Source organism: Oncorhynchus nerka, linkage group LG18 (assembly GCF_034236695.1).
Source record: "Oncorhynchus nerka isolate Pitt River linkage group LG18, Oner_Uvic_2.0, whole genome shotgun sequence".
In the NCBI taxonomy this organism is placed as follows: Eukaryota; Metazoa; Chordata; class Actinopteri; order Salmoniformes; family Salmonidae; genus Oncorhynchus; species Oncorhynchus nerka.
Window position 1 is genome coordinate 22,944,490 of NC_088413.1, and position 14,496 is coordinate 22,958,985.

Here is a 14,496-nt window from a genome sequence, read left to right on the forward strand (position 1 = left end):
CTATAGTGATATTTTATAGAAGACACAGACGATACTGTTGTTCTCCTCTGGCATTTTCTAGCATTCCATCAGCCTCTAATAGATTGGATCTTTATAGATCTTGGCATACTTGGCATCATCTTGTATAATGACTGGTTATATCGTACACAGTCAGTCTACAGTATTTCTTAGCTTTTTATATGTTATGCTTAAGGCTCTGTGTTTTGTGACATGACTTGGATTTTAACCTTTCATCAAACTGTCCCATTTTATGCCAGATGGATGCAGCACCATCCTCAGACAATTGCTGCATTTTTGGTGTAATTCTAATTTCTGGAAAATACTTAAAATAATGATAAAAATCACCCAAAACAGCGAGCCCTAGTTAAGCTGCCTGTTTCTAAGACGTGTTTCCATCGCTCTCTTCTCCCAGGTCCAAATCCAGGCGACATGGGAACGACACCCCAGCCACCAGGTCAGCCGCCAGGTCACCCCCTCGGCGCCCACCTCCAGCAACTCCAGCACCAGAATGCCCTTCACGCTTTCCCTGGATCCCCCCATCCAGCCAGCCCCTACGCCGGCTTCCCCAACCACCCCGGCCCTTTTCAAAGCACTTCCAAGCCAGGTAGCATGTACCCCCAGCCACCAGCCTCAGCAAGCCCTTACCCCTCCCCTTTGCACATACCCACCTCTTACATGAATGGGTCGAATCCACCAAGCTCTTATCCCAGCCCCATGACTCCAGGTAGTCCCTACCCGGGTTACCAGTGTAATGGAGGTTCGCCCTTAGACAACTACCACCCTTACTACACCTCGAACCCAAAGCACCTGGACATGTACCGGCAACAGAGGCCAGGAGCCCTTTACTCCGACATGCAGCAGCAGTATGGTGCGCACCAACGCTATGGGGTCAACTACCCTCCTCAGTATGGTGAGCCCGGTTTACAGATCAATGGTTACAGCAACTGTAGCAGCATGAGGTCCGGCATCCACCCCATGAGCCCCTACGGTCCCCCCTCGTACGGTCCCAGCGGTGCCCCCGATGCCCAATACCTGGATGCGCTCTCCAGGCCGCCCTCAGCCCACCACCCAGGGCTGGACTATGCAGCAGCAGTAAGCAAAGGCAATCAGTTTGGTGGGTACCCCAATCCCTACCTCTCCCAGAGCACCAAAATGTTCCCCCCGGGCGGCCCCCAGGACCCTTTCTGTATGCAAGTCAAGACCGAGATGGGTCTCCAAAGCCCGTGCATGACACCCACGCAACCAGGGTTCCCAGGGCTCCCCAACGAACACCTCCATGGGGGTTCCCCCATGATCAAGCAGGAGCCCAGGTCGGGTCCGCCAACGCCCACCACACCCAAGGAGAAGCCGGCCATGTGGTCCGACAACGAGCACAACTTCCTGGATCCGGAGATCGGCGGGGTGGCTGTGGCGCCCAGCCATGGCTCCATCCTCATTGAGTGTGCCAAGCGGGAGATGCATGCCACCACGCCGCTAAAAAACCCCAAACGCAACCACCCCGCTCGCATCTCCCTGGTGTTTTACCAGCACAAGAACATGAACGAGGCGAAGCACGGCCTGGCGCTGTGGGAGGCCAAGATGGCCGAGAAGCAACGGGAGAAGGATGAGGACGCCGAGAGGAACGGGGCCGAGGGCGCCACAGTGACGCCCAGCAAGAGCACTAAGAAGGGAGCGAAGAGGGAGCACCCGGAGCTGTCAGAGCAGCAAGGGGAGCCGCCGTACAAGCGCTTCATCCAGACCCTCATGGAGAGGTCCATGTCATGCACCACAAACACCTACGTCAACACGTCGCCCTACGCTTTTACCAAGGTCACAGGGCCGTACAGCCGCTTCATCTAGACAAGAGATATTCATACTGTTCTGTAGGGTTCACTCACGAGGAATAACACTGAGAATTAAAACTCACGGTGCTATACTGACGGTGCTATCTTCAAACCGCAAGCTGAAGCACCACTAGCCTCAAAACACAGAGCATCCTCTCTCTCCTGACTGCAAGCAACAGTGTCAGAAGAACACAGCGTGGGGGGAGAAGGAACTTGATCAATTGGAAGTCGTACCACGTTATAGAGTACATCAGGTTTGTCACCTCTTGAAAGTTCGGACCTTACCGATTGGTTGGTTGACCCCCCTCTACTAAGGAAGTATTTATTATCTGGTTACTTTTACAAGATACACACTGTTAACTTTTCTCGGGTGCTTTGCAGGTCCAATACATCAGGACTTCTATATTTACTGGAAACAAAGTTTCTTTTTGGTGGCTTTAATTTTCTAATTAAGCATTTAAACATTGTTTTTTTATATATATAATCTTGACATACTGTAAAAAACACTGAACTTTGTGGACACACCACAATAACGGTGCTAAAAGTGGAGCGTGTCTTTATTATACAGTTTTGTTCAAATGTCTTCATGTTTGAACCAAATCAGTTTGCATAGATAAACGCGTTTCTCCAGATGATTTGTGTGAAAATGGATGAAACTGAAAATACTGTACAAAATTGACAAAATATCAGCAAAAAAAAGCACTTTTGATATTGAAGGTGAAATATTTTGATAATACCTTCAGATCAGATGATTGGTGCAAAAACGTCTACAGTTACAACAAAGGAATTATTTTCAAGACATGAAATTGATAGATTTATCACAAAAACTTGATTTAAATTACTGTAGCCTACCTGTATAACAGTAGGAATATCATGCCAATCACATTTTTACATTTGACTTTCTGGTGCTTTCAGTTTCACAATTGTTATCATGTCCTTTACATTGTAAATCGAGCCATTCTAAAAGGGTGCATTTTTAGACGGTAATGTTTCAACAACAAAAAATGTGATTCTCGCATATTCTCTCAAGGGTTATTTACTTTGTCAGCAACTGTTTCAGAGTTCTTGACCACAGGTTCACAGAAAAAAGCTGAATTGTGCATATATTACGTGTTGTCATGCGACTGTTGTGTTTTGTGAACATGTTCCTTACCTTCCTTTGGTGTAGGACATGAAACAGGGTTCGCTCAAATGTCAGTTTCACGGTTTCGAAGGCAGCTGGCTTGCTGTGGTTGATCTTTAAATAATTGTAATCTAGTTGTATGATAAAAGATTAGATTTGTACAGTAAATTAATTACTCTTTTTTTAACGCTTTAGGATTTGAGTGTTGTAAAGAAAAAGTTATATTTCTTTGGGTTTGTACTGATTTTAATGACATATGGTGCTACTCAACCTGCTATGCGAACACATAATGTGAGACTCTAGGGGCGTTGAGAAGGCAAATGAATGATGTACAGTTAAAGTACCTACTTGCCATATACCTCAGAACTAGTTTGGCAATATTACAGGAGCATGACACAAAGGCATTTCTTTCTCCTTCCTTTGTCACTTTCAAAAAAAAAAGTTAACTACAATAACAGACTTCAGGCCACCACCAAGGCGGAGTTCATTGCTTACTGCTTTCTTCATGCTCGATCTACTAGGAAGAATTACTTGAACTTTAAGCTTTGATATAATAGCAAAATCAGGGATATTTCAACTCATTTCTGTACATTCATCTAGTTTTCCTCTCATTCAGCGATTTGCCTCCATCTTGAATCCCAATGAATTACTTAAGAGTACCAGTCAAAAGTTTGGACACACCTACTCATTCAAGGGTTTTTCTTTATTTTTACTATATTCTACATTGTAGAATAATAGTAAAGACATCAAAACTATTGAATAACACATATGGAATCATGTAACAATCCAAATATATTTTATATAGCCACAATTTGCCTCGATGACAGCTTTGCACTCTTGGCATTCTCTCAACCAGCTTCATGAAGTAGTCACCTTGGAATGCACTTCAATGAACAGGTGTGCCTTGTTAAAAATTGTGGAATGTCCATATTATGACAAGAACAGCTCAAATAAGGAAAGGAAAATGACAGTCCATCATTACTTTAAAACATGAAGGTCAGTCAATCCGGAAAGTTTATTCAAGTGCAGTCGCAAAACCATCAAGCTCTATGATGAAACTGGCTCTCATGAGGACCGCCACAGGAAAGGAAGACCCAGAGTTACCTCAGAGAATAATTTCATTAAGAGTTACCGGCCTCAGAAATTGCAGCCCAAAAAATGCTTCACAGAGTTCAGGTAACAGACTCATCTCAACATCAACTGTTCAGAAGAGACTATGTGAATCAGGCCTTCATGGTCAAATTGCTGCAAAGAAACCCCTACTAAGGGACACTAATAATAATAATAATAAGAGACCAGTGGAAATCTGTCCTTTGGTCTGATGAGTCCAAATTTGAGAGTTTGGGTTCCAACCGCCGTGTCTTTGTGAGACGAAGAGTAGGTGAATGGATGATCTCTGCATGTGTGGTTCCCCACCATGAAGCATAGAGGAGGATGTGTGTGCCAACAATGGCTCAGCATATGTGGGACCTCCTTCAAGACTGTTGGAAAAGCATTCCAGGTGAAGCTGGTTGAGAGAATGCCAAGCGTGTACAAAGCTGTCATCAAGGAAAAGGGTGAATACATTGAAGAATCTAAAATATATATTTTGATTTGTTTTACACTTTTTTGGTTACTACATGATTCCATGTGTTATTTCATAGATTGTCTTCACTATTATTCTACAATGTAGAAAATAGTCAAAAAGAAAAGAAAAACCCTTGAATGAGTAGGTGTGTCCAAACTTTTGACTGGTACTTTATATACACACCCTTAAAAAAGTCACTGGCACATCTGAGCTATCTTTGTTGCAAGTGCACGGTAACAGTTGAGATGATAAAAAAGAAGAAACCCACACACTGCTCTTGCTAGAATCCCCGCTCTTAAGCTTTACGTATCGGCCTCAAGGCTTGTCAGAGCTTTCGTCAGAACCATCTGATGAAGGCCTTGAGGCTGATATGTAAAGCTTAATAAAGAGCAGTGATACTAGCAAGAGCAGTGTGTGGGTTTCTTTCCCCCCCCTCATAAATACACACACTTAAAAAACAGAAAACTAAACTTTATCAGCAAAAATATGGCATTGACGACCTGCGTTTTTTTTTTTGTACTTATGCTTTAGCTAGTAGATTGGTGGTATACTTTTGAAGTAAATTTGAACATATAATATGCACTGAATTGATTAAAGGGAAATGATGGCATTGACAAGGTAAAGAGCGATGCGTTGGCTTTTACTGTGAGGCAAGACCAGGGCAGTTATGCTAGATGACGCACATTTGTGTGCCTGTGTATAGTTTAATAGTGAAATGTATTTATAACCACTAATCAATTATATTACGATTATCTCTCTCCATTTGATTTTAATGATATATGATGAGTCAACGGCTTTTTCTGAGTGACAACCCCCCCACTCTAACATTTATACTGTCGTTTTCCCAAAGCACTTCCTTTCTTTTCAGAAAAAAACAATGTAATAAAATATTACAAAACATTTTATTTAAGATAAGAAAATCAGTAGATTATTGTAAATGTGTTTAAAATAAATTATGCCACATTGTACATACCATGTGTTTGTATTACGAAAATACAATTGTTGATTTTGAATAACAACCTACTATTGTAATATGTTAAAAGGTGTAGGTTTCTTGTAATTTTGTCAAATGTACCCACGGCCCATGTTTCTATCAGCAATCTTCTTTCAAATCTATCGTTTAGTCTTTTCCAGGTTCACAGGACGTTCAGTTAGATAATGTTCCTTGGTTTTGTAGATTGCCGCACTCACTGTCAAAAAACAGCAATGTTTACAGCTCTAAGGTTCCTGTTAGCTAAAGTCACTTAATAGTTTTTTGTAAAGGATTGCAGTTTCTGTGAAAAAAAAGAATAGAACATTCTAAATGTTGAATTTCAGTGTACAGGACCCAGCGACAGTAGCAGGTTGTGGTTGTGAAAAGGAGTGTCTGAGACATAGCGGGTGACGAGCATAGCCATACTTGAAAAGCTTCAGAGTGTTGGAGTGTGATTCAACATTACTTGAATGACTTTGAGCTTGACTAACGCATGAGAGTGCACAGCTCTTATGTTAAGCTAGCAGTTTAATGTACACGTGTTGGTATTTTTGCTGTTTGAGACACTAAAAAGTTTTTAAAACGTTTTGTTATTTTCTGCCTCCGTCTTTTTTTGTTACTGCTTCCCTTGTTCCCCTTTAAGGTTGGTATGCTAAACATGGAATTAACAATGTTATAATGCTGCAAGTATTGTAATGTACTGAATGCAGTTTATTTGAAAGCTGTTTATGATATCATTCCTGATATTGCTGAGATGTGGGTGTTTTTAATAAAATTTATATTTATTTAAAGCACGTTTTAAGTTTCACATCTAGTTGTCATTTGAATTTGAGTGGTTCAAATATATATTTTGGTCTGCATGTTTGTGAGTGGAAATGTTGTTGATGTCAATCGAAGGCACACCATGCGTCTCACACCTGGATGCTTTTATTTATCAAAAGAAGGTGGATCGAACCATTGGATACCTTACAAAGAAAACTGTGCAGATGTAGTTTTCGAATTGAGAAATTATGAATATCAAAGAATGTTTTCTAATTTCAATAGCATACAACCCATTACTGAAATGCACTTTGGCACTTTTAAATAAAATACAATAGGCCTGTCTGTCTGTACAAGAACATCAGTCTCAAACATAATGCAATAAAACATGATATAATCATTTACAAATTTAGATGGGAATAACCAAATCAGCTGAATACTAAAACATTTGCAGTAACAATAGAAAAAAATACAGTACTTGAAGTGCTTCATCTGAACATTGGACAAAAGTTCTCAGCTTTTTACGTCGCAGGACTTCAGTCCAGAATCACTTGGAAAGGAAATGCCACTTGTCCACTGTAACAGACAATAGTGGATATCAATGTGACATTAAAAAAGGGAACGTAATATATACACATATAATATGAATATATGTATTTCTTATTTCTTGTCAATTCAATCATGTGGCTAAAATGGGTCTCATTGTCAAGCAAGTCAGTCACTTGATACATACCTTCTGGAGGTACAGGAAGTGCCTCGCCACCAGCAGGAGCCTAAGGAGGAAGACATTGCTTGAAGCAACGACATTGCTTGAAAACACAAAGCTTAGGTATAGTTACAGCACACACAGAGCTGAACTGATATTCTCACCGATTTGACCACATTGCAGGCGTCCTCCCCAGTGAATTTGAAAGGGCTCTCGCAGACAGAGACGTTTTTACTGTTGTTAAAGAAGAAACGTAGGTCATTATCAAGCAACACAGAAAAATCAAGAACATATAATGCAGGCTTATTGTAATTCCATAAGGGAGGCTGGAGGGCTATTAGCTGACCGACCACATGAGCAGTGTATTATGTGTAACGTAGGATGAAACACACACACACACCCCCTAGTGGGCTAACACACCCTGCTGGGATAACACACACGCTCCTCACCAATCTATCTCGCCACCATTAGTCTGCTTCTGCACCAGTGCCCTCCAGTGCTCGTGAGTGGACTTAATGACCTCCATAGCAAAGTCCTAAAGAGGAGGAGGAATGGAGGGAGACAATAGAGAGAAACTAATCATTTGCTATCCCTGGGGAAGGGAATGCACCATCAGAGTCCCTCCTATTAAAGTAACTACCATGGCACTGGACTAGAACACTTTCAGGAAAACAGTACGATATATACCAGCTATTATACTTTAATATATAGTATGTGGCCCTAATGGAGAAACTCTATGTACCTTGTCTTTGAACTGTCCATTGAACGCAAACTGGTTTTCGGGCTTGCCGTCTGGCACCTTGTATTTTTTAAACCAGTCGACCGTGGCCTCCAAATGACCCGATCTGCTCTTACGGACATCCTCCATACCTGAGGAGAATACAAGCGAGCACACTGTGATTCTAAACATATGCTGGTCCTGTGTGGCTCAGTCGGTAGAGCATGGTGCTTGCAAAGCCAGGATTGTGTGTTCGATTCCCACGGGGGACCAGTATTCGACAAATGTGTGCACTCACTACCGTAAGTCACTCTGGATAACAGCGACTGCTAAATTACAAAAATGTAAAATACTGAGATCAAACACACTAGGTTAATGGATACTATGCTACAGATAATTTGTCTAAGGCTGGGTTTACACAGGCAGGCCAATTCTGATCATTTTCCCAATAATTGGTATTTTTACCAGTCAGATCCCATCTTTAGACATCAGATCATGTTCAAATCTGATTGGTCAAAACACCAAGTATTTTTTTTTTAGCACTAATTGGATTGAATTGGGCTGCCTGTGTAAACGGAGCCTAATATGTGTTCGACGTGTTTAAAATGTCTACTACAGCAGTGATGTTCTGAAGTACTGTAACAAGTTCCTAAGACTGACTGTTAAGGCTGGGGGCCTCTGGGTCATCAGCGTTGATGGCTATCAGCTTCCAGTCCGTCTCTCCCTCGTCGATCATGGCCAGAACCCCCAGCACTTTCACCTGGATCACCTGACCTGGGGAACACACCTGCAGGACACAGGTAAGAAGACAGACAACTCCTCAGGTAAAAGTACAGTATACATGACATGTTATACATTAACATGTATTACATTATACGTTCCACGAGTTACTTTATATACATATTATAATCTGGGTGGTTTAAGCTCTGAATACTGATTGGCTGACAGCCGTGGTATATCACTGTATACCATGGGTATGACAAAACATTTATATTTACTGCTCTCATTACATTGGTAACCAGTTTATAATAGCAATAAGGCACCCCTGGGGTTTGTTGTATATGGCCAATATATCACGGCTAAGGGCTGTATACAGGCACTCTGCGTTGCGTCGTGCATAAGGACCGCCCTTAGCCATGTTATATTGGCCATATACCACCTCTGGCCTTATTGCTTAATTTTAATATGTCTAGACACATATTGCTGGTAAATGAACTATTAACTGACTTAATTCACTTTCATACATACAAGTAATGTTATTATTCTTGGATATGATTTAGCCAAAGTCTAGACCGTCTTACCAGCGTGCCGATTTCGCAGACGTCTATGGGGTCGTTGTCTCCGCAGCACTTGGTGTCCTTGTCCGTGTGGTTCGGGTCTTCCCATGTCTGTTTCAACACGAGAAGAGACAGCACTAACACCGTTATCCCTGTAAACACTGTTTGTATACCGTCATTTCGAACATCGTGAGATGAACTGTCAAATTTGTTGAGCCGACCACAGTGCATCATTCTCAGCCAGTGGGGAGGGCAGCAGACAATAATAATAAGTAATGGGAAAATCAATGATGTCCGCGGGGCAGGCTGCTTAATGCACTCGTATATGAAAACGCTCAGGGCCACACGCTGTGGATTTCACCAACAAGACCCATTTTATGAATCGTGAAGTGTTTTCCATGTATCCGCCTGTATTAGTCATTCACTTTGGCCAAATCAATACTGCCGGAGGATGAAAGAAGAAATGCATTACTGGCAGTCGAGTTTCCACTGAGACGTTCTAGTGTTTTCCGCTGAAGGACTAGCGAATAGGGTTAACAATGGGATAGATGTGCATTTAGAATCTCTCCAGTTGTTGATTTTGTTCAACTCTGGAAGAAAACAGAGGGATGGTGAAATACGTAACACGACAGAAGGATGATCAACTCCGTAACGCAACAGCAGGATGATCAACTCAGAGGTGACAGAGGTCTCACCTGTGGGAGCGCCCCGTAGTTCCAGATGTAACCTTTATGAGGAAACACGTTGGCCACGTATCGGAGTTTGCCCTTCTTCATATCCTGCTTGATTGGGTTCAGTGGTTCCTTGGTTGCAATCTAAAAGAAAGATGCATAATTAACACACGATGACAGTCTAAACTTGGGTCAGCAGTTTACCATCTTGAGACAGTGACATCAGAAGGGCGTCCATTTTAAAATCCTCATAAAATAAATAGTACCCACAAACCCAGTTTGCACTTTCATTCTCCTCTACTATTCCATCAGCTGCCACTGCTGGAGACTGTGAGATGACCTTTCCATCAACTTTCAAAGTTCACACAGCTCCAGCTCTCTCTCACTCTGCCTGAAGTGCTTAAATATCATTAACAAGTTGCCTGGTGCAAGGACATCATTATAAATTAAGGGAAGATGATATTTATAGGACCTTTCTTTTTAAGACAGATGCATTATTAATCTATTGTCTGGCTGTTTCTAGTCAAAGACCAGTGTGCTAGCCCGTCAGAATGCTCTCAACGATGTTTAGATCAGTCAATGAGAGACAACAAACCTCGACGGACAAAAGTCGACCGCCTTTCTTTATGTCGGTGGTTGTCTCAGATCCTCATGTATATGGACACACCATAGTTTTAGATTAATACTTAAAGTAACATTGACAGGCTCCCAAAACAATACTTGCCTCCATTTTGGCATTGGACCATCGAGGCACCTCCACAACCATGTTATACAGAACCTGTAAAACAAAATATGAACTATATCAAAGATAATATAATCAAGGCGTTCAGCATTCATTAAAGATATTCAATTGTTTTGCTTTGTTTGTAGTAGAGATGTCAGCATGAGCAAATACCTCATTGTCATTCTTCTTCAGTTTTTTAGATGGCACATCATTTTCCTTCAGTAAGACACAAATGACATTAATAATAAAGACATATTTGGTAGACCTACACAATATCTGACATCACGTATGAGGTTCCAGACACTAATAGTAGACTGTCTGACAGGAAAAATACCCAGCAAGTGAGGTGCTACAAAATGGCTAGACATTTGCAGGTCACCTTACTATTGACAAACCCGCTGAGAAGTATAACCTTTACATATTCAATAAACATATTTCTTTGTCAGATAAAATCATGCTTTTTCAATGATTTTCTGTCTAAGCCAGGGGTGTCAATCTCATTCCAAGGACGGCCGAGTGTCTGCGGGAATTTGTTTTTTCCTTTCAGTTCAGACCTAGACAACCAGATGAGGGGAGTTCCTTACTAAATCAGTGACCTTAATTCATCAATCAAGTACAAGGGTGGAGCAAAAACCCGCTGACACTCAGCCTTCCTTGGAATGAGTATGACACGTGTTCTTAGCACTTGAACGCACCAAAAAAATCAATGACAATGTATGTGGTTTCTGTTTGAAAATGCCTGCCTAAAAGGTTCCATACTCACACCCATTATATAATTTCCACATGCAAAAAGGAAATATGGAAACATTGACTCGTTCCTTGCATCACCTAGACCGGTTTCATAAAAGCTACAACAACCAAGTAAGAATAGAGCCAGATTGAACAAAATGTGTAGCACCATCGAGAGCATACCTGATCTCCATCGGCGATAAGTGGAATATCATGAAAGGGAGAGATGTATTTCCCATCAGAGGTTTCTAGAAGAAAACACATGCAAAGTAAATCATTCTCAAACCTTTCTGGAACTGTTGGTATACCGCAAGTGCTTGATGCAACATCTAGTGTTACTAGGTGCCAGTGGCAGTCGGTGCCGTTTAAGATGAGGGAGGATTTTTATTTATCAGTTAATAACAAATTCTTATTTACAATGATGGCCTACCCCGGCCAAACCCTAACGACGCTGGACCAATTGTGCACCGCTCTATGGGACTACCTATCAGGGCCGGATGTGATACAGCCTGGAATCTTACCAGGGTATGTAGTGACGCCTCTTGCACTGAGATGCAGTACCTTAGACGGCAGCGCCACTCGGGAGCCTGACATTTTTTGAGGATGATTTTTTTTTTAATGAACGCCATGTTCATGTTCCCTTTTCTATTACAGCATATTGGATAACATCGATAAGTTAGGCTATACATGACTCACACTTTCCCTGTGACCATCATGAGGCTGCTACAACCTAGCCAATGAATAAAAGTTTACAACGTAGATCATTTTGAATAATCAAGGTGACAGACAGTGACACATTCAATCCCGCCTTGCACACACTTGCCTTCATCTAGCTGATCTAGGGAATAATCATTAGTCCAACAGTCACAAATGTGTTATTTTTATCCACGTTCCGTTTGCTTCCGTTTAAGAAATTATTCAACAGAATCGGCGTAATGAATACACCCGATCACACAGAAACAGTTCGCTTTCATAGTGCCCACATAAAAGCAGCATGATCCCATTGCTGTTATATATATATATATATAATTCCTTCTTGTAACTATCTCCTCCTCTCATCTTTTCCCTTCACTTATGGACTTCAGTGCACAACACATCAGCTGTCTGTGACCAGGCCCAAAAAATCTTTCCAAGCTAAACCTTCATATCATGACCACTATAACCACTACACACAGCCTACATCCTTGTCATGTCACGTTCAACATAGCGGCTAGAACTAAAATGTTAGTAAACCTGCTAGCTACAATCATGCAGTACAGTGTACAGTCAGAAAGCAGTTTCGCAGTTACACTGGAGGATGTACCCAGAGGCGGATGTGCTGCTGAGGCTACTGTAGACCTTCATTGCAGAACTATGTTTAAAAAGTCAATTATTTGGTGACATGTGAACATATTTAGCATAGTTTTATCTAGAAATTGATAACTTTAATGTTTCACTATTTTTTATTGAAATTCACTGAGGACGGTCCTCCCGAGGAGCTTCCACTGGTAGGTACAGAACATGTAAGGCCCCTACACAGAAAAACGTAGCAATGCAATAGTGTTCCACTTTAACGCTTCAAAAAGGTTAACTCCACCCCTTTTCAACCACATTTTCATTATCTCCGGCACAATACCAGTGTCAACGTGTGAAAACTGAGCATTTCTCATTTCTAAATATATATAGTCAGTTCTACCTGATGACATGGTCAAAGTTCATATTTGCAGTGATGTGAGGGAGCAATAAAATATCCTCTATTGGAAAATCACTTTTTAACTTTTAAATCCTACCCTGTGATGTCAGAGAAGCATTGCTTTATGACCTTTCTTCTTATTTTAAAGCACAGGTCATAGTAACACACTGTTTCACATGTAGAAACTAGTTTGGTGATGGAGATGTTGAACATGGCAGAATTGCCCTTTAAGTAATATTTTAAACTAATAGGTGTGACCGAGCTCTTTGTAAATGAGTGCATTTCTTATCAGGAGGAGTTCACACTAAAGACAACATGCCCTACCCCCTCAATGGTTATAACTGTCAGATGGTGACACTGACCTATATGGACCGAGGTCCACAAAGCAAATTTAAAACAGAATAACCCATCAATGTCTTCTGCAATGAAAACATTCAACGGGGTCCTGTCTTTAAACATGCCATTGTTAATGTCACACTGGAGCACATTTTAACAACCCATATATACCATAGAAAGAAAACAGTATTTCAAATGTGACTTCATTATATATCAGTCCTGTACTTGTAATGTGACAGCCTACCAGCCAGACCGTATAAAAAGCGAAAACGGATGACTTTGTGGCGACTTGTAACAAGTCTTTAATGACAGAACACGTGACAAAGGTTAAAGGGAACAGCAACATTGTAGCCACCAAAAACATGTCCTTTCAAAATTCAAGAGCTCTGTAAAATGGAAAGTGTTGCAGCTAATAGTATTTAAATGTAGCGTTAATCCAACAACATGTTAGACCTATTATTGTGGATGTTTTTCAGTCAGAACACGGCTCACGCACGCGGTCATAATTGTAAGTTACCAAACCAGCTGTGAAATGTATCCTTAGCTAATACCGTACCATTTACCCTAACTAACGGCCACGTTTTAGTCGTCGGTGAAGGAATGAGCTACCGTGTCTTGCATGGTGGTAGGCTAATAACTTACTAAAATATATCCTGTAGTCAGAGGAGTTCGGTCGTCCTCGCTCTTCGGTTTGATAATGCATCGTTTTTATCAGATATGAGGTAATTGCTTGTGTGACAAGCTCGCTTTTAAAGGCAGTATGCGAACCAAGAAATGCCGATGTGTACCATAGCGAAGAGCGTAGAAGCAAACACATTATAGTGGCTGCTTTTCATTTAGTTCCTGCTTCCCGTTGAGTATTTCCCCACGTCGATGCCGCGTTGCTCCTGAATGTGTTCCTACCTTATCGTTTACCGCCCCCTATCTTCAGCCAAGGTCATTCCTCAAGGGAAGGAGAACATGGAAGACGGAGACCTTTGCCAAAAGAAAATGGCTGACATCCATTAATGGGCGAATGTAGACTTGTCTAGTGTTACTGACTGTGTTGGTCGACGTGGCTCTATCTGTTGATGTGTTGAATCACAATTTTGTTCGTAATAGCGAATACAGTGCAGCCAAGACAATCCCTGTTTAACATTACATACATGGGCACTAATTGGGCCCAAATACTTAAGCAATCACTTTCTCATCCTCAAGTGATATGTGCAGCTATTGACAAACAATTGATGATTGGTGGTATTACCTTATTTTTCTTTGATTACAAAGATCTCTTAAAAAAAAATAGGACTATTTATGACACACTACATGACCTTTGGGAGGTGCTGAACTCTGACCTTGGGGGGGGGGGGGGGGGGGGCTTCTTGAGGTCGATGTCAGAGTAGATGGCGAGTTCACTAAGTTGTTCCTGTGTAGCATGA

The 14,496-nt window shown here is 41.5% G+C and overlaps 2 protein-coding genes across 2 annotated transcripts in view; one reads left to right on the forward strand and one right to left on the reverse strand.

Moving 5' to 3' along the window:
- tet2 (tet methylcytosine dioxygenase 2) overlaps window positions 1-6,280 on the forward strand; it is a 57,900-nt gene extending 51,620 nt beyond the window's left edge. The window contains exon 10 of the mRNA XM_065003772.1: window positions 413-6,280. Coding sequence (XP_064859844.1) covers window positions 413-1,839 — 1,427 coding nt within the window. The 3' untranslated portion in view covers window positions 1,840-6,280. The remainder of the gene's footprint in view (window positions 1-412) is intronic.
- Window positions 6,281-6,397: 117 nt separating this feature from the next.
- On the reverse strand, window positions 6,398-13,979 carry ppa2 (inorganic pyrophosphatase 2). Its single transcript, XM_065003773.1, has 12 exons — window positions 13,721-13,979; window positions 11,254-11,318; window positions 10,513-10,557; window positions 10,342-10,395; window positions 9,642-9,761; window positions 8,971-9,057; window positions 8,330-8,456; window positions 7,694-7,821; window positions 7,401-7,486; window positions 7,116-7,185; window positions 6,979-7,018; window positions 6,398-6,821 (listed from the first exon to the last, which is right to left on the reverse strand). The coding sequence occupies exons 1-12, from the start codon at window positions 13,893-13,895 to the stop codon at window positions 6,793-6,795; spliced, it is 1,026 nt and encodes a 341-aa protein (XP_064859845.1). The 5' UTR covers window positions 13,896-13,979; the 3' UTR covers window positions 6,398-6,792.
- Window positions 13,980-14,496: the final 517 nt, after the last annotated feature.

What these genes read in the sequence shown, in the direction of transcription:
- ppa2 (XM_065003773.1), bottom strand. Translation starts at nt 13,895, where the DNA reads ATGTGTTTGCTTCTACGCTCTTCGCTATGGTACACATCGGCATTTCTT. An exon ending in TTATCGCCGATGGAGATCAG is followed by an intron (nt 10,558 to 11,253) that starts GTATGCTCTCGA and finishes GTCTTACTGAAG; the next exon opens with GAAAATGATGTGCCATCTAA. An exon ending in GGTCCAATGCCAAAATGGAG is followed by an intron (nt 9,762 to 10,341) that starts GCAAGTATTGTT and finishes TCTTTCTTTTAG; the next exon opens with ATTGCAACCAAGGAACCACT.